Source organism: Cebidichthys violaceus, unplaced genomic scaffold (genome assembly GCF_023349555.1).
Source record: "Cebidichthys violaceus isolate CVI_PGR_0920_01 unplaced genomic scaffold, fCebVio1.0.p SCAF_70, whole genome shotgun sequence".
NCBI classification, from domain to species: Eukaryota; Metazoa; Chordata; class Actinopteri; order Perciformes; family Stichaeidae; genus Cebidichthys; species Cebidichthys violaceus.
In genome coordinates this window covers 616,975-636,298 of record NW_027176928.1, presented here as the reverse complement: position 1 = coordinate 636,298, position 19,324 = coordinate 616,975, and the positions used below count along the sequence as shown (strand labels likewise).

Sequence of the window (19,324 nt, the reverse complement as noted above, 5' to 3'; positions counted from 1 at the left end):
GCAGCGCTAAAACACACATTCATCCACACACTGAGTGTATTTTCCAAAACAATAAATCTTACAGTGGTGTAAGATTCCATATCTTTATATTTATTTAATGATCTCGTTATCATAGTTGAGGATATAATCAGAGACAGATTTGGAATATTTCAGTCCTTGGAAGTTGTAGTTTTTGAACATTTATGATGAAAAGCAAACAATGTTTCCGCCCGGTCTCGAACCGGGGACCTTTCGCGTGTTAGGCGAACGTGATGACCACTACACTACGGAAACTCGGTGAGTGTGTTGTATTCAGGGACACAGGGAATATCCTGTACCGCTCCGTGTGTTTCTTTAATAGTGGATTTAAAGTCCAGCGTTACTTTATGTAAACGTGTTCACTACTTCATGAAAAGACGTGGTAGGTTCAGGGACCCTGGGGAAACTCGTCTTACATGTGTAACATAGTTGAAAAGATTTTAAAATGTTAGAGTTCAACGTGGAGTTCAGTTTGTTGACTTTATTCAAATATTAACAGGATTTATGGTGAAAAGCAAACAATGTTTCCGCCCGGTCTCGAACCGGGGACCTTTCGCGTGTTAGGCGAACGTGATAACCACTACACTACGGAAACCATATGGATGGTGCATTCAGGGACACGAAGGAAAAAAGTGGTTTTCGGCATATTACACAAACAACCAAAGTGATCTGTGTCACCGAGATCGTTTGCGAATTATTTTTGTATTACTTTATTCCTGTTTGTATTTTACCACTATTTTAGATGCATTTATTTAAATAAATCGCTTTAAAATACTGATAAGTTAAACGCAGAAGCTCATAATGGAAAGCAATATTTGTTTCCGCCCGGTCTCGAACCGGGGACCTTTCGCGTGTGAGGCGAACGTGATAACCACTACACTACGGAAACTTGATGACAGTATTGTGTTCAGGTACCCCTCGATAGATTAACCCATTTTAAATGGGTAAACCTATCTGTCCGTCCGTCCGATATATAATGCTGTAAACAAGTTATTATAAACGCTGATCAACATTAACGTGAGCAGCTCTGTATATGAATTACATTGTGTTTGGCTGTGCACAGGAGATGATGAAGAGGACCATCAACTTCTTCCCAGGAAGGACGGCGGTGTCGTTCAGGAAGGGTCGATCAGGTCAACAGTCTACCCTCAGGTAGCTACCACGAAGGTTTAAATGAATATTACCCTCTTAATAAACACAGAAACTGTCTAACTTAGCAGTATATCTAATAGATCTAGTCACTTAGAACACTGTTTTAAATAACTGACCACAGACAACTTGTTGAGATGAAAAGTAAGTAAAAGTTTACCGACTGCTTTTTAGCTTTTTAGAGTTTGAATAATATTTACAAGAAACAAAACAATAACACAAATTAGACCCTTTAACATAATAGTACTTTAAATAATATGACCACTCAACACTAAACATCTGTACAATATAAATACACCGTGCAATAAAAAAATAATTCTGTCTGCATATCTATTTATTTATGAATAGATTTATTCATACATTTATTTGAAATTATATATATATATATATTTATTGCTATATATTTATTTACTTACATATTTAAATTTATATATATACTAGTTTTAATTACCTCACTGAGTTATTTCGTCTGACTTCATTATGAACTGACTTGTTTTAATTTAACACCAGAGCTGCACATGTGTAACAGTAGAAAAGGATCATCTGATAAATGGGGAAACTCTGCCACCTGCTGTTGTAAATATGTACCTGCACCTAGTAGTAGAAGCGAAGGATTATGGGTAATCCTCACAGCAACGGAGGATTCGCCACTAGGTAGTCTGTGACCCAGAATATGATTATGGGTTCTCTTAAATGACATAACTCATCAAACCCTCAGGAATGATCAGCCTCACGCGACTGAATGAAATTATGATAAATTATAGAAAAAGCTCTCTCTGACTTCAGTTGTATACATTATAAACGCTATTGAGGGAAATATCAGATCATGAAAAGACAAATCTTTCTAACAAATGAAGAAAGTTGTTATTTATTCCTGTATTTCGTTACACATGTATTAATGCATTTATTCATACTTAAGACATTTTTCGTCCTCCATATAAATCAACCCTCTATTGAGGTCGATGCTCTGAGATCATACAAGTCTGTCCTGTCAGTCTTCACCACGGGCTTAGCAGACGTATGATTCTTTCCTTTACTCTCTTCAAAAACATGAAAATACATAAAAAAAATAAACATACAACAAAAAAGAAAATAAATGTACTCCCCGTCGGGGAATCGAACCCCGGTCTTCCGCGTGACAGGCGGAGATACTGTCCACTATACTAACGAGGATGGACCTGACGCTACACGTGACCCGGAAGTAAATGTATTTGACTAAATCGGTGACCGCCAGACAGGCTTAACCGGAGTCGCGGACCGTGGAGGACTACAACAGTAACGGCCGCTTCACTTGTTCACACAAGCAATAAACAAAAAAGGCACGAGCACGTTTTCTAGCAGTAGCTTGTCTTTAACATCTGGGTTAAAATGCACCGCTAACAGCATGAAAGCAAAGCTAACGGTTATTATGCTAATGCTAAGGGCTACTCGCGATTTAGCAACACAACTTGTTTCATTTAGTCAAAGTGTAGAAAACAACACACAGACTCGTATTTACCTCTTGTAGATCACAAAGGTCCAAACCACAGGATGACTGGTCGTCAGCCACTGACGTCATGAACGTTATTGCTCTCTTACATATTCACGGTTCACTTAACGGTGATGAACACCTAGTACCTGGCCGCAGACCACTAAGCCCCGCCCCTTCTACCTGAGCGTGTGATTGGATTGGCTGTTGGTTTCAGGACAAGCCAATTAAACAAAGACAAAACAAAGATTGTCATTTTATACTGCTACACATGTTAGGTTGTTTAATACACGTGCTGGATCAGTACTCATCAAACTAACTATGCTCATTACCATTCACTCCAAACGGTGTACTGTAAAGATAGATAGAGAGATAAATAGATAGATAGAGAGAGAGGGATGGATGGAGAGATAGATAGAGAGATGGATGGATGGATAGATCTGATCACTGTGACTGTCATATATTTATGGCCACTAAAAAGATTTTGATGGCGCTGTTTCCCCCTGAAGGAACTAAAAAGTGAGTAAAAAGTACAACATTTACCTCTGTGATGTAGTACAGTAAAAAGTACAATATGTACCTCTGAAGTGTAGTACAGCATAAAGTACAATATGTACCTCTGAGATGTAGTACAGTAGAAAGTGCAATATGTGCCTCTGAGATGTAGTACAGTAAAAAGTACTATATGTACCTCTGAGGTGTAGTATATTAAAAAGTACTATATGTACCTGAGATGTAGTACAGTAAAAAAATACTATATGTATCTCTGCGTTTTACGAACGATACTTTCTTTATTTAAAACACACTTAATAACTCAGAGTTTCCTCATTTAACAGATTTAAATCAGATTTAAGATCTTTTCAACTATGTTACACATGTAAGACGAGTTTCCCCAGGGTCCCTGAACCTACCACGTCTTTTCAAGAAGTAGTGAACACGTTTACATAAAGTAACGCTGGACTTTAAATCCACTATTAAAGAAACACACGGAGCGGTACAGGGTATCCCCTGTGTCCCTGAATACACCACACTCACCGAGTTTCCGTAGTGTAGTGGTTATCACGTTCGCCTAACACGCGAAAGGTCCCCGGTTCGAGACCGGGCGGAAACATTGTTTGCTTTTCATTATAAATATTAAGAAACTACGACTTCAAAAGACTGAAATATGCCAAATCTGTCTCTGATTATATCCTCAACTATAATAATGAGATCGTTCAATAAATATAAAGATATAGAATCTTACACCACTGTGAGAAGTAGATTTATTGGTTCGGAAAATAAATTATCTTTGTTTGACCTCAACATATTGAACATAAACTTGATCATCAAGTATTTATATTTGTTACATTTGTGAGATAAAATATTAGAGATCACAAACCTCATGTCATAACCCATTAAGATGATTCATACTTCATGTACTGAAGATAAAATATTCACACTGAGTCAAAGATCAGTTCTGTGAAGTGTGTGAGTTATTTATTGGACAGTTACAGCGAAGCAGAAGAAATGCATTCTGGAACGACATCATCCGGGAAATCAGCAAAACATCAGTCAGTGTGATGACCACACACACACACACACACACACACACACACACACACACACACACACACACACACACACACAAATATAACAAGATCTCACAATAGATCTGCTCCATTTCAAGCAGGTGTGTGGACATTCCATCTGTTTCCAGGTGAGACGTTTACATCAACATGCTGCAGGAAATAAGAGCTGCAGGACCAATCAAGGTAAATGATGTCATTATTATGACAAATGTGAATAATTAAATGTTTAGACTCTCTCTCTCTCTCTGCAGTAAACTCACAAATGCCTCCTGTCCTCCCCCCTCTTTAACCTCCTCATTCACTCAGGTTGTGACTTTATAGCTTTCACGTGAATGTCAGACAGCGGCCAGACTAATTATCATGACCATTTTAATTCATCTTAATGACTACTTACCGTTTAACGTAGCGTCCACACAGCGAAGAGCTGTCGCCGGAGAAAGTCTTTCACTCGCAAAACGGCCCCACAGCGCCTCTAGCGGCCAAATATATATTACATCCGTACTGGTTTCAGGACTACCATTGAAAATGAATGGAAAACGCTTTAGGGAGTTTTAGCTAAAGAATCCCCGGAAGATAGGGGTGCGATTCCCCAACGGGGAGGACAATTTATTGTTTTTTATTTGTCTCTCTACGGTTGTAGAGAGACAACTCCAAAGCAGAGTCTTTCATCTTCTGGACAAACCTTTGGTTTTAAGACGGTTGTTTCTGAGCTTTATAGCCTTCACTAAATGACCGAAAATTGGAATATGTGTCTTTATTGCTGTATGATTTCCTAATGGAGGCATGTGTCACATATAGGGGATACATTTGCTATATGCCGGGTTTGTGATCAATCACCAGCCCACAATTACATTTGTACATATTTGCATGTTTATGAAAAAAGTCAATTTAACCACATGTTCACAACAAGAGTATTAACACCAACAAAGCCCTTCATTTAACACAAAGTCTACAGATTCTAGTACTCTTATCAGGATGTTTTTCATGCACCGTGCCTTTAATTCACTGTCCTTTCTGGAGCAAAAGCTGCAGCTATTTGTCTACATCTCAGCAATGACTGGTAGTATCGGGGCCCTAAACCTCCTGGACTGTCTGAACGTGGTGCGACAGCCAGACACCACGACACGAAGGCCCGTCTGTCTGTTGGCTGAGAATGAACCTTCCGTCTGTTTTGCTTCATCTGTCGGTTTGTCAGAGCCCGTCCCTCTGTCCTCAGCCGTCCTCCCGCTGTTCACGACGGGAACCCGCCTGCTCCTGGGTTCCTTCAGGAAAATCTCGGCAAGTATTGGACCCTGATTTCCACCTGACCCGGAGACAGGGGGTTGACGTGAGGAGTTGAAGTAGGAAACTTGGCACCCTGTCTTCTTCCCCTCCTCCGTCCATCCTCTGCGGACAAGCCGGGCCGCAGTGAGGACGGAGTCCGTCTGGTGGTACAGCTTCTCCAGGGCGCCTGAGAGTAGAGGCCCAGACATGGCCGACGTCCCACCCGGGCCAGGAGGCACAGGCTCTGGCTTACTGCTGCCCTCCATCCCCCTGATGTCCCGAGTCTCAGGAACGCCTGCAGGTCCTAAAGCACCTGCAAAAAACATTAACGCATTAGATTAGATGACATAATGTTAAAAGAGATTAGACTATTTGTTCCAAACATGGGGGTCGAAATGCCCGCCAAGGATCACAAGTAAAATGCTGGTACAAAAAGTTTATTATATTATACGTTTTTCCAAAATAATACAAAATAATAAAAATGTAACATCTCTTAAAAAACACTCTTAGGAGCCCGAGGTGATCCTGGAACACTAAGAAAGCATTTTTAGATTAAAAGGAAAAAGAAGGCAAAGTTAGGGTTGCAGCTGAGACGGTCCCTGTGTTTTCATCAGCTCTCCACTAGGGGGAGGCAGAGGTCCCATGAAATCGTGTTACAAGAGAAACCAATACGGTCAGTGTCAGAGCACCAACTCCTACAAAGATCTTGTTCTCCTTTTCATCCGTGTTTAGTCGTGTTTCAGTGTGTGAGTGAACCAACCGAGCTACACTAACCTGTTGGCGCTGAAGCGGTTGATGCAGAGGTTTGGACAAGAGTCAAATTTGTCCAGTCCTTCAGTTGTGGAGACCAGACTGAGGAAGTGCCAGATGTGCCGGCTGGCTCTGGGCTGCAGAGGTGCTGGAAGAAGAATATTGAAATTGAGATCCAAAGGTTTCCAAACTATTCCCAATCTTATCAGCCTGCAATTTGGGGGGGAAAAAATAGGCACAATACATAATTTCCATTTGATGGAATGGGGGCAGCTATTAAAATAAAAAGTTTAATCATAAATGCTTCAGCGAATTTTCAGACAGTGGAGAAGATTTCTCCGACCTTTAAGCTACTTAAAGGGAACTTAAAAGGATTTCAAAAGGATCTCTTTCATTCATCCTCTCTGTTGTAATCAGGAAGGATTGATGAGATTGTTGAGAATCAACAGCTTCAAAAAGTTGCTAAAAGCTAAACCAACAACCTCAACCAAGCAAATTACCCAACAGGACATTCCAGGAGTCAAAGAGGATGGCAACCATTATATTTGACTTAATGTAAGATGTAATAATCAGCCTTGTAAATCTCCAACTAAGCTACATATATGAGCTCACACCAGCTTCAGAGGTGTTTCTTCATCAGATATCTTATCTGCATAATTATGTAAAGATTTCTCTAAAAGCACGTAGCAACCATGCAAACAGCCCCAGTGTATCTGCATAGCTAGGTTTTTTTTCTTTACATATTTCTTTCTTTAAATATTCATAGAAATTGTCACACAGCTGTAGATGCAGGTAATACCAGATTTCCGTGGGAGATCCTCATTTCTGTCGTCTCTTCTTTCCTCTCGGAACTGACTGAGTCACCACTTGCTCTCCGTCTGACCCCAGTTTCTCTTCTCTCTCTCTCTCTCTCTCTCTCTCTCTCTCTCTCTCTCTCTCTCTCTCTCTCTCTTTCTTCCCCCTCTCTCTCTATTTAAGTGAGCTTTACTGGTGCAAAGTTCACTTCTAAATATTGTCGACCTTTTTGGTGGGTATCGGTAATGAAATGAAATAAAGAGAACCTGGCTTATGTACAACTATACATGTGTAACAGTAGTAGAGCCACAGTAAAATACTTCATTTATGTTTGTTTTTATGCAAGTCGTACTCTATACATTTTTACATTTCACATTCAGCAATTAGCAGCTAAAGAGCCAGATGGTGTTTTTTGTTCTCAGGAGTTGGAGGAGACCAAAACAGAGCTTAAAAGATAGTTAACATTAGACTTCATCAGGTGGCCAGAAACATCATTTTAAATAAATTCCGCTCCGTGTCTACTTGATATTTAAAACTGTTTGCAAACATTTTCGCCATTACAACATATCAGTGTTTTTACGTGTTGCACTGCCCCCTAGTGGCAAAACAAACCGTGCAGGCTTAAGCCAAAATGCTGAAAATGTAAATGTAGACATTTTCAATATTCAGTTAAGACCTTTTAACTAACTCAACGCTTTGAGTTGCTTCTACAGAAACATGAAAGAAATGTAAATAATGCTTATTAAGTTGGCATGAGAGGGTATTATGGGAAAACAAATTAAACGAGTTGTCAGTGAAAACGTTCCCTTATTATTAGAGCGCTTTTCTTTCAAAATATATTTGTTGCAAATTAGTATAAGCAGAACATTTAGAAGACAGGGTTGCTGAACATGCATCTTTTAAAGTAAAAAAAAATAAATCTTGCAATCTTCCTGTTTTATCTGCACTCATCTGGCTTATTGCTGAACTTGGCCAACCCTGGGGGGGGGGGGGGGGGGGGGGGACAAAACTCTTTTTGGGGGGGGGGGACAAAACTCTTTTTTGATTTTGGACAAAAGATTAAGATTATATTGACTGTGGATGGACTGTGACCTCAGTCTTCGGGGCTGCTGCTCTGCTGTCTGTTTGCACTGTTCAGACATTTCGCTCTTTGGTCTTCGCCTCCTGAGTTCAGCTGGTTTATCTGCTGTGGACAAAGCAGGGGGGACACCAAGGTTTAAGGTGTGCGTGTCTGTAGAGGGACCACATATTCATCAAGCAGAAACCATCACCTGTATGTGTCCAATGTACACAATGGACTCCATGCTGGAACCCTTGTACAGAGAGATTACTCAAACATACTCTGTTTGTGTGGCTACTTTCCATGCAGGTGTTGGAGGTGGGCGTGGCGGAGGGTCATCAGCAGAGTGGAAACACATGGGCCCTGTGTGCACTCTGTTAAAAACCCTCTTTAGTCTCAGTTGGTCCCTCTTTACTTCCTGAGACACACATTTGGTTCGTACTGTTTTTTTCCAGTTATGTTCTTTTGCATCTGTCTATACATGTTTGAATGCGTTGCATTATTATGTTATTCCAACTATTTAAGCGTTTTACTAAATCATGTGATCGCCAGCCTCCAAAAGCTGCTGTTCACGTGTTGACTAGCAGCTCCCCCTCCATTAATACACCTCTCCAAATAAAAAAAAAAAAAAAAAGCTGACAGAGGGAACAAGTGAGAGTTGCGTCATAGTACAGTTGGGTCAGTTCGCTCGGTTTATGCCGGCTCACGGTAGCCATCGATCTGGGTCAAAGGTAATGGGAAAGCTGCTGAGTACAAACTCTGGTCGACAAAATCCCTTGGAAAAAGAACAAATCTTAACAATTCATTCGCTAATTAGCTTGTTCTTCTCCAGAGCAGCGAGCAGGAAGAGTTGACCGTTAGCTGCCGCTGGCCACCAGCACGCATTTGCTGTTACCAGAGTAGCGTTAAAGCACGGTAGCCAACTAGCTAACTGTCCGCAAGTTAGCCAGCTAGCCGTCGGGCAACAAGCTTTAAGGTGTGCATTTCCGTTGAGTGACCACATATTCAACAACCATCCTTTGCAACAGAGGAGCAGGGTTCAGGAGGTCATCGCCTCTATGTCGTTCAATATACACATCGGATCTCATGCTTGAACCCTTTTGGGCAAAGAGATTCTTGTCACATTCACCAACAAGCTAGCTAGCTAGCTAGCTAGCTAGCTAGCTAGCTAGCTAATTCCACCACGCCTTAATGCTACACTGGTTACTGAACAAACTTCGGCAATAGCGTTGATCTTTCCGAAGCTGTGCCAAGAGTGTGTGGATAAAGTAGTTCGTTTTTAGTCGTTACTGCAAAACCTAACCTCGGTGAGTACGTGGCTTGCCGCGCGTCGATTTTAGGAACTCAACCCTCTATAGAATTCACATTAAAATGGCCGCCGCTCTGACCGTCCTGCTACTTTTGATTTTTATTGGAATGTCGGTTCCACTCCTATTTTATTTCTATTGGCACAATGCTCCTGTCAACTCGGTATTTTCTGTTAATCCTCCAGTGAGGAACGCTGAATGTGTCACTATAAATGATTTAGATCAGGTAATCACTTAGGCATTTGGCTCTCTTCGTCAGATGAACAGGAATGCTGGTAGGGTAGGGCGTGTATCTACGGAGATGACCTTTTTGTTTTTGACTCCTGATGTGAATTTTAATCTCCACCTTTTGTTTGCTGTCACATTCCATTTTCCAAGAAGTATTGAGGCAACATTCTTATATCTTTACAGGCTCTGGTGAGGAAGGAGCAAACCACCAACAAATTGCTGTCAATAGCATTTGAAACGTCCTTCTATATATTTTTTTTTTTTTTTACTTTTCATCATCTTTATGTTGCTGCTTTGTTCAGTTGACTGCAGCCTGTATCTTCCCGAGGGTTTTGTAAAGCCACAGCCTTTCACTGTGGTTTGTGGCTCGCAGTTGCTGTTGTATGTCATTAAAAGTTGTTTTTAATGGTAATTGTTAAAGGATGGGAGAGGTTTATTTATCTTGCCATTCCTTGCCCAGACTTTCTGACGGAGAACAAACTGGTGATCTTTTTGGTCCCAAAACCACACGTTGCGTCACTTCCACCTGTTCAATTATCCACATGATGATGAAATAAAAGAAAATTTAGCTGCTCCACCAAACCCCATGTTTCTGAACCAAAGTTTACCATGACGCTTTGACTTTAAGAGACCGTTCCTGCCAGATAAAATGCAAAAGGTGTGTGTGTGTGTGTGTGTGTGTGTGTGTGTGTGTGTGTGTGTGTGTGTGTGTGTGTGTGTGTGTGTGTGTGTGTGTGTGTGTGTGTGTGTGTGATATCTCTCAGGCAGGTCACGATGGGAGCCTGGGCCTACTCGGGCATGTGTGATGTTTGACTTTCGAAACCTGAACCTGCTCGACAAAAACGTACAAGTAGCTCCCAAGTCTTCCTTCACAGAAGCTGCCGAACTATATCGCGTATTAGGATCCCATCGCCTCAGCATCATGCACAAAGTGATGATTCACTAGCAAGGACCACACCGTCACATAGAAGCGTTTAACAGATTTCTTGAAGGAAGAAACTTGATTTTGAGATGCGAGGCTTGAACTTCGTGTAGCTCGTCCGGTTAGCCGGATGAGTTGTGGGCAGCTTTGATAGAGAGAGAGAGAGAGAGAGAGAGAGAGAGAGAGAGAGAGAGAGAGAGAGAGAGAGAGAGAGAGAGAGGCCAGGTGGGTATTCATGGGTATTCAGGAAGTGGTCGGGTTGAGAAGTGGTCCTGCTCCTTTAAAATTCCAGTATCTTCAACAAAAACAACGCTAGCGTTGTGAGCAGCTGTAAGCTTGTCTTTTGATTTGACCTCCTATAAACACAGGAAGTTCATATCATGAACTTTTGTGTTTCAGGACAACAATGACGTGCGCGTGCGTTTGGGCGGCGCCGGTGTTATGGCCCAGCCCTCTGCACAAACGGGACGGACCGGTCCGTCCCGTTTGTTCTCTCAGGTGTTCCGTTTCCTCTGCAGGTATTTCAGAAGAGACGGAGAAATGACAGCATAACAGTGCAGATATCAGCTGTGAGCAGACGTCAGACTCGGAGCTTTCTCAGCGCGCAAATACACAGGTGAGACATTACCTGTGTGTTTTTAGGAGCACACCTCCATTATATTACACAAATACCTGTCCAGATTTTTTCATGCAATGCTTTTATGTTTTGTTTTTTTTCTTTGTAAAGCACTTTGTGAAATTAGCTTGAAAGCAATTTGCTGTGAAATATTATAAAAATTTGTATTTGTATGTCCATAGGTCAGTCTAATGTGTGCTATTTAGACTAACTTTTAGTTTTACACGAGACCCAAACAGCGGTCTCCTGGACTAGAGTCTCTAGTTTGAGCCTCCCACCTTGTGTGGACTATCTCGGTCCTCATGCTGCGTTACCTCCTCTGCATCGAAAAGCGACAAAACACAAACAAAAAAAAATCCAAACTATGTCCTGAGTTTAGCATTTTATTTCTCATGCAGACGCATTTAAAGCAAGCGCGTTAAACCTCTCTTCTTCTAAAACCACAACATCCTCCTGAACAGATTCTCCAAGTCAGTCAAATTCTCTCTCGTTCACTGAAACGACAAAAAACACAGTTTGATATTCAGCTCCCATGAATTCACACACTTTGTGTACGCTTGCAGTTCACACGAGTGACATCAAACGTGAACGCTACATCCTGGTTTCCTCCTCTTGTAGAAGCCGTCATGACTTCCAAGATGGTCATCAGGCAGCCTCAGCCTGTGATGGACGCCCAGGGATCTGATGAGTGGGGATCTGGGATATGCGACTGCTGTCAAGACGTGCCCGAGTGTAAGTTTCATTATCGCACAAGTGCTGATAAATGGGTTTATGAAATCATTATTATTATTACTAATCATTATTTATTGACCTTACTCTTATTGCTATTCTACTTTTCAACGGTGTCACAGTATTACTTATGTTACATAGTATTTCTATTACTCGTATGTTTATTCTTACTCTTATGTTTTGTTATTCTTCTGTTGTAATCTTTGATTAAACTCGGGGATCAATAAAGTTCTATCTTATTAAGCGCATGGTATTGTATTCAGTGGTTTCCTCACCGATTCAATCTGTAACTAATTTGTTAATTTGAACACCAAAGAAACTCCAAAATGACACGGACTCAAATCCATGTTTATGATTAGAACAACACATCTGATGTGAGAGACTCATTAGTGTTGGAAAGACAGAAGACTGAGAGCGATCAGGTGATCCGTTCACTTCCTCATATCTTGATCCGTGTCTCAAAACAATGCCAGTCTGTTGTGTCTCTTATTTATAGGCTCTCTGTTCATGTCTCCAGGTTGTTTCGCTTTCTGGTGCTGTCCCTGCTTCGCTTGTGTAACCACCAAGAAGTACGGCCAGTGCACCTGTCTCCCCCTGCTGGACATGTTCGGCCCCATCCCTTCCGTCACCATGTCCATGAGGGTCTCCATGCGCCACCGCTACGGCATCAAAGTAAGGCCCACGACTCTGTGTTGTCAGCTGGCGGGGAAGGGTCCGAGCCCGTCCCAATCTGTGGTTTCATGGAGACCTATATGGGGAAATGTCAGCCTCTAAATGTTTACAATGAATCATTTATAGGCCTCTTTAACTAATATAACAAGACTGAAGCTCAAGAAGCGTCCGGTGTAACCAGCACTGATATTGGTATATTTCACAATTCCCAATATGCTGAAAAGAAGAAGAGCATATAGAATATATGGGTTACGTTCCATAATAAAAGGTTTACAAACAAAACATCATGTAACTGGTTATTAAAGCTACTCTTTGGATGTTTGAGAACCTTTTATTATCACGTATAACATAACATAGCATAGCAAAGGTTTATATATATATATATATATATATATATATATATATATATATCATCCTGTCTAAGATCCACCTCGTAGGTCAGATTATACGCCTGTAGACCAGACCTCATTGTATTCTTCCTGCAGGACACCATGTGCAAGGACTGCTTGTACGCCACCTTCTGTACGTCCTGCAGCTGGTGTCAGATGTCCAGAGAGATGGCCAGAAGAAAAATCCCCATCGTTCTACTCAGCGCCAAGACCACATGACCGCTCTCCATGTCGCCTGTTTCAATACGCCGCAACCTGCTTAATCTGTAACGTGTTAGAACTCCACGCCTAGACTGAAGACCTTTTGAGAGACGATACTAATGCTCAAAAAGACTGAAAAACCTCTCGCCATAGATGTGCGCCCCGTGGTGCACATTTAGCGAGGTGAGCTTCGATGGTTAAACTCCCAGCATCATAAAATAACTGCAAGAAATTTGTTATTTTTTGAAGTCTTTCCCTTGTGTTTTTAACAATAAAGCTCTTGAACATCCTGGTTTAAATGGTAACTGTCCTCTGACTTGTAGTCAACTGTTCTTGAAGAACATTGCTTCACTGATGCATTCTCATGGATTCACTACAAAAGTCTGTTTGATAGTTTCAAATGCAACTTTCTCGCACTTCGTTTCATTTTCACGGCCCCCGGCGCTGTTTCATTGTCACGCAGCCCGCTTCATAGATGTTGTAAAAGTTTGTATTGCTTTTTGTTATTATTATTATTATTATTATTATTATTATTGGGAACTGACAATGCTACAATGTATCACAAGTGAAATTTTAAATAAATCAGTTACTTTTTAAATATTTTTAAATTTTTTGGCAAATTTGCTAATGAAAGTTGACTTTCATTAATTATCGATTTATTTTAAATAAAACTGATTAACATGTGGTGGGGGTTTTTTTGTATATCCGTACAGCCCTTTGTTTGGAGAAGGTAAAAAATAAATAATAAATGTATAAAAAATAATGAACAAAGGGCATAACTGCAGAGAAAATGTACAGCAAACCACCGTTAACTTGATACCACTGATGCCAATGTAAAGCCAAACACGGCTGGTAGAGGGAGCCACACACTTCACAATGAGCCGGTTGAGGCCGTGTGGGGTCACAGTGCATCAGAGTCTCACTGGCCCTGTCAACCAGGCAGGAGGACAAAATAACAAAAACGCCTTACAGCCAATGAAGCTCTTCTGCACTCCGCATCACTGTGTGTGTGTGTGTGTGTGTGTGTGTGTGTGTGTGTGTGTGTTTTGTGTTCGAGACCGACGCTCCAGCACCACCGGCGTCCGATATCGATGTCGTCTTTCTGCCTCCCGTAAGTTTTCAGCTCCCGCGTTGCTTTGAAATCTCGCTTCGTCACAATGAGCGACTCTCGGACCGATTAAAGCTGACACGCACCGCTAAGTGGCACTACGGCAGCTCCCTCTGTGTTATGACGTAGCGGTGACGCGGTTTCCTGGAGAGGACGATGCAATTTGGTGCTAATGAGGGGAAAATAGAGAAGAAGCGGTACACTTACGATTATTTGCTAGCGCCGAAAAAATACAAATGTGTCTACAGGCAAGCAATTCCATATCTATAGGAAGGACAATTTCCAGTAATTAATAAATAACGGATACGTATTTTTTCTTCTCTAGGATTGGTTGAGTGTTGAGGAATCAGGTCTCAACCGAAAAGCAACAGGATATGACTCTAACTTCGCTACAGGGCTGTTCAATTTGATTGTTTCTGTTATTTTGTCCACCCTCTGTACGGTGGCAATTATAGTATTTTTCAGATTTAACTCATTTCCTCCAGGAAAGCAAAATACATGAAGTAGAAAAAAACGGGCCTCCACCACACTGCCTCCAGTCGGCATGCCTCAGCTGGATGCTACTTAGCTGAATGCTAATATAACGATATTCATTTGTGCTGAAATCACCGAGAATAATCGTACAACTCTTTGGTTTTGTGTTAAAGTCAGCTTGAGAGTTCCAGACACCTATAACTTTTACAGCCATCTGTTTCCAGCAGAAAAAAAAAAAAAAACCCAGACAAAGTTAGCGAGTAGCCGGTGGGGGAAAAAAAAAAGCTGGAGCATTAAGCAGCTAAAGAGACAGATATTTTTTTTTTGTCAGGAGTTGGTGGAGAGCAAATATTGTACCCGCATATGCAATTATAAAAGTGGTGGCTATGTATCTGTCAACTTGTTTTCGTGTATTTCTGCCCCCTAGTGGCCAACACCTGACAGACGCAGCTTTAAATGACATCAATACCGTGTGGTCAGCTAGATGTTTGCGAATCACAGATTTGAGCTTCTGTGTTATTACGGAGTCGCTATCATGTCATATTTTGTCAAATTACTCCCAATAAACGTTCCCATTAGTCCAGCTTTGCGTTCCGGCGGAGGCGATCCCTCCGCACTGCCGGCACACTCGGCCCTGGCGTTCACTGTAAATTGCTCAGTGGGTTGTTTTTAATGGGATTATAATGACAGTTGTGGTTTGCAAGAATTGATGTTTGTGACTTTTACGAGGTGTGAGTGAAGGGGCGGGTCCAGGCGGCTCATAAAGGCTGCAGGAATGTTAATTGGTCGAGGCCACTGCTGCCCTTCTTTGTTCTGCTCTCTCATAGTGGGCTTCTGTTGCGCCCGTTAAAGGCCAAAGAACTGATTTAAAATCTGTGACTTTAACCCCGCATACCCTCCGACACCCCCCCCCCCACACACACACACACACACACACACACACACACACATATGTGCAACGCTTATCCCCCCCCCCCCCCCCCCCCCCCCCCCCACCACCACCACCTTGGTCGTCCCCTCCCATTCTTTCTTCTCAGGTTTTCCTTCCTTCTCCTGAAGAAAATGGAGCCCTTTGCTTCTCTCATTTCCTCCATGTTGCTTAATCAGGTGGTTGGCACACCCCCCCCCCCCCCCGCTGGGTTTGATCCAGTGTTGGGGGAGTCATTTTATCACAGTGTTTTTTTTTTTTCTTCCCTTACTCTCGTGGTCACACGGACGGCTTCGCTTACAGCCAGTTGGCTCCGTGCTGAGGAGACGGAGGTTTGTGAAAGCCCAAATGGGATTAGTGTCATTTTCTTTATTATTTGGAAATATTGAATAAATAAGCAGAACAGAAGAAAGCTTGTGTTTGGTGTTCACTGTCAAACTCATGAACATTTTAGTGCCTATAAGTCTGACTATCGATTATTCTTGTTTTTGTTTTTCACCCATCATTCCTGGTTTTATTCCTAACTCTAAGCCTTTTCATTAATATTTGACTGTATTCTCTTATCTTGATATACTATAGCTTTCTTATTTCACCCCGTAGATGGCCAAAATGTTAAAATAATTTGTTTTCATGGCTCAAAAAGAACAGTGTTAAGTTTGTGGGTTCACCTTGTATTGTTTTAGCCTTGCCAGCGCCGTTGGTCTATCGATGGAAACGACGGTCTGTCTTAAATCCTGACTGAAATATCTCAAGTGGACGGATTGCCGTGCAATTTCCTACAAATAAGGCTCCTTGGGATGAATTGTAACACCTTCAGTGATCTCCTGACTGCTAATGTAGTGCCATCATCAGTTAAAATGTTAAATGTGTCCAATCATTTCATGATTTTTGTGTTATTTTTATGACTCAGTCTGTTGGGACTTGGGTTTGGAGTTCTCTTGACACCACATTCCAGATTGTTTGATTTGTGTGAACAGTGTGTTCATCGATCCGTGGCCGCGCGAAAAGATGATCTCAAGTAGGGTTTCAGGTGCGAGAGCCAAACGAACCCCAAAAACACGGAAAGTGGACCGTTATTTAACGCGATAGCGGTCAACAGGGCAGACCTTGGTAGCGCTTTTCTACCCTGTAGAGACAGATCGTATATATATATATATATCCCACAAAATCTACTCGTTTTTTATTCCACGTGATCTCGAACAAGGAAGTATAAAGAGCGACAGATTGTAGGGAGGCAGTCAGAGTGGATGGGAGGGGGGGGGTCCAGGAGATAACTTATTTTAACCAAAGCCACGGTCTTTTCCTAAACCTTGCTAAGTAGTTTGTTTCCTGTGAAGATGGAAGTTTATTTTGAAAAGACTGTAAACGCGTAACGAGCGAAAAACGACACGTGTTGCTGAATTTCTTCGGAAAACAAATTAATTATGAGGAGTAACCTTTGGTAGGATATCATACAAACCGTCGCATGAGGATACGTTAAGCGACAACTTGGCTCCCTTTCAGAAATAATCGATGTATTTTTCCATCAAAATTGTAAAAAGTGAAAAAGGATGAGCCTCGATTATGTCAACGAGTGACTCCTGAGACGTAAATCAGAGGTCATGAGATGGATTTGAACCTGGTGTTCGTGGAATCTGCCCGAGTGTCATCCTGTCTGTCCTGAGGTTTCCACCATGACAGATAGAGGCACCGTCTATCTGTCCATAATTTCCAGGGGGAAGTGTTCCTTTTAAAAAAGACAAGGCTGGAGTTGCCGGGGAGTCGGCTGATAGCGGCTCAGGTTAAGTTGAGGAGGGAGGCGTAGTCCGACACACACGCACACACACACACACACACACACACACACACACACACACACACACACACGCTATCAGAACGGCAAGGCCTCCGGGCAAACAAACAGCTCTGACCTCTCAAAACAACGGCAGCAGGGAGCAGCTGATAGCGGGAGACGGATAGGTGGAGGTCGGTGATGTTGCAGCGTGTGTGTGTGTGTGTGTGTGTGTGTGTGTGTGTGTGTGTGTGTGTGTGTGTGTGTAGGGGAGGCAGAGGTCCGGGGCAAAAGGGCATGCAGGGCAAGAATTATCTGATCCCTCCGTGGTGTGTGTGTGTGTGTGTGTGTGTGTGTGTGTGTGTGTGTGTGTGTGTGTGTGTGTGTGTGTGTGTGTGTGTGTGTGTGTAGTAGTAGTAGTTTATTTTACGTTTTGTGAGTCTTTAAGAGCTGTAAAACCAAAAATGATTTTGTCCCTGGTTTCAGTCATTGGAGACGTTTTTTTGCGTCCCTTGAATCCTCTAAAAGGTTCCTGTGTGTGTGTGTGTGTGTGTGTGTGTGTGTGTGTGTGTGTGGGGGGGGGCATTCACGTAAGCAGCCAGGTCTGTGACATCTTCACAGTTTCTCATCCAAACTCACGCCTCTGTTCTAAAAGGTTGTCATCTGCATCGAAATGTTGGAAAAGTATGAAAGCGTTTAAAAAGGAGCCAGTTTACTCAAACTACAAAACACAAATATATGAACAGCATTAGAAAAAACTACAAACAGCAACATGTTGTTCCAGGAAGAACATCCTGATTATACTCAATCATATATATCATATCATCAATATTTAACAACATGTAGGAACTGCTGTGACGATCATGTATACAAAAAAAAAATAATGTTGCCATGTTTTAGGAAAAGACTGTTGTATAAATCAGGCTTTGATTTGATGTTTGAACAAATCTCCCTTTAAGCAAAATAACCCAAAATGTCACAGGTACTTTACACATTCAATACATTTGGCTAAATGAATGGTGCATAACATTAAACACAACGCAACCGTATGAGACATAATAAAAAATAGGAAAATATAAAAATGTACAATAGATAGATAGATAGATAGATAGAGAGAGAGAGAGAGAGAGAGAGAGAGAGAGAGAGAGAGAGAGAGGAGAGAGAGAGAGAGAGAGGTAGGTAGATAGATAGATAGATAGATAGATAGATAGATAGATAGATAGGTAGGTAGGTAGGTAGGTAGGTAGATAGATAGATAGATAGATAGATAGATAGATAGATAGATAGATAGATAGATAGATAGATAGTAACTTTATTGATCCCGTGAGGGGAAATTATTTAGTTGCAAGCAGCAACAGGTTACAGTGAAAAATCTTATTATATAAAAAAATGCACATTTCAATACACAATATATACAATTATAATAACAGAGTAAAGATATTATATAAAAAAATGCACACTATATACACAATGAAATAGAATAACAGAATAATATTAAATCAACTAAATAAACAGTAGTGCAGAGGTTTAACCAACAGTGAATGATTTGTTATAGAGTCTTACAGCGGTAGGGAGGAATGTTCTCCTGTACCTGTCCTTATGACAGCGGAGCTGGATCAGTCTGTTGGAGGAAGTGCTCCTCTGTCCCTGCAGCAGCAGCAGGTGGTGGTGGTGGTGGAGAGGGTGGTCCCGCTTATCCAATATGGATAATAGTCTCTTCGGTGTCCTCCTCTCCACCACCTGTTCCAGACCTGTCCGGTTTGCAGCCGATGATGGATAAAATATGGTAAACAAGCAAACATAACATTGTGTTAAAAAAAAAGAAAGTAAATTAATAGTAGAATAATAGAGAAACGATGTGTGTGTAACTGTAGTGACATATGTTTGAGTATCAGGTGGTGGAGGTGG

General features: G+C 41.6%; 2 protein-coding genes and 5 non-coding genes across 8 annotated transcripts; 2 read left to right on the top strand and 5 right to left on the bottom strand.

Annotated features, from left to right (window-relative positions):
* Window positions 1-200: 200 nt before the first annotated feature.
* Window positions 201-273, bottom strand: trnav-aac (transfer RNA valine (anticodon AAC)). The gene has a single exon. It is a non-coding gene; the product is annotated as a tRNA-Val (tRNA).
* A 267-nt stretch (window positions 274-540) lies between these two features.
* trnav-aac (transfer RNA valine (anticodon AAC)) lies at window positions 541-613 on the bottom strand. Its single transcript has one exon. It is a non-coding gene; the product is annotated as a tRNA-Val (tRNA).
* A 221-nt stretch (window positions 614-834) lies between these two features.
* On the bottom strand, window positions 835-907 carry trnav-cac (transfer RNA valine (anticodon CAC)). Its single transcript has one exon. It is a non-coding gene; the product is annotated as a tRNA-Val (tRNA).
* A 1,361-nt stretch (window positions 908-2,268) lies between these two features.
* trnad-guc (transfer RNA aspartic acid (anticodon GUC)) lies at window positions 2,269-2,340 on the bottom strand. Its single transcript has one exon. It is a non-coding gene; the product is annotated as a tRNA-Asp (tRNA).
* A 1,333-nt stretch (window positions 2,341-3,673) lies between these two features.
* On the top strand, window positions 3,674-3,746 carry trnav-aac (transfer RNA valine (anticodon AAC)). Its single transcript has one exon. It is a non-coding gene; the product is annotated as a tRNA-Val (tRNA).
* Window positions 3,747-5,025: 1,279 nt separating this feature from the next.
* On the bottom strand, window positions 5,026-7,073 carry LOC137891807 (uncharacterized). The gene is made up of 3 exons (XM_068736608.1): window positions 7,016-7,073; window positions 6,241-6,364; window positions 5,026-5,779 (listed from the first exon to the last, which is right to left on the bottom strand). The coding sequence occupies exons 1-3, from the start codon at window positions 7,037-7,039 to the stop codon at window positions 5,244-5,246; spliced, it is 684 nt and encodes a 227-aa protein (XP_068592709.1). The 5' UTR covers window positions 7,040-7,073; the 3' UTR covers window positions 5,026-5,243.
* Window positions 7,074-11,046: 3,973 nt separating this feature from the next.
* Window positions 11,047-13,427, top strand: LOC137891810 (cornifelin homolog B-like). 2 transcript variants are annotated; one of them, XM_068736609.1, is made up of 4 exons: window positions 11,047-11,144; window positions 11,763-11,876; window positions 12,391-12,545; window positions 13,031-13,427. In XM_068736609.1, exons 2-4 carry the CDS (start codon window positions 11,771-11,773, stop codon window positions 13,151-13,153), a joined length of 384 nt encoding a protein of 127 aa, XP_068592710.1. In that variant the 5' UTR covers window positions 11,047-11,144; window positions 11,763-11,770; the 3' UTR covers window positions 13,154-13,427. The 2 variants fall into 2 exon arrangements, with proteins under 2 accessions (XP_068592710.1, XP_068592711.1); XM_068736610.1 differs by having other exon boundaries at window positions 11,062-11,144; window positions 11,708-11,876.
* The last annotated feature ends 5,897 nt before the right edge of the window (window positions 13,428-19,324 follow it).

Bases quoted from the DNA above. Each gene is read 5' to 3' on its own strand.
- LOC137891807 (XM_068736608.1), bottom strand. From the start codon at position 7,039: ATGAGGATCTCCCACGGAAATCTG. The intron at 6,365-7,015 runs GTATTACCTGCA...TTCTTCTTCCAG, and splicing joins GGATCTCCCACGGAAATCTG to CACCTCTGCAGCCCAGAGCC. The intron at 5,780-6,240 runs GTTAGTGTAGCT...TGTTTTTTGCAG, and splicing joins AACCGCTTCAGCGCCAACAG to GTGCTTTAGGACCTGCAGGC.
- LOC137891810 (XM_068736609.1), top strand. From the start codon at position 11,771: ATGACTTCCAAGATGGTCATCAGGCAGCCTCAGCCTGTGATGGACGCC. The intron at 11,877-12,390 runs GTAAGTTTCATT...TCATGTCTCCAG, and splicing joins CTGTCAAGACGTGCCCGAGT to GTTGTTTCGCTTTCTGGTGC. The intron at 12,546-13,030 runs GTAAGGCCCACG...TTCTTCCTGCAG, and splicing joins GCCACCGCTACGGCATCAAA to GACACCATGTGCAAGGACTG.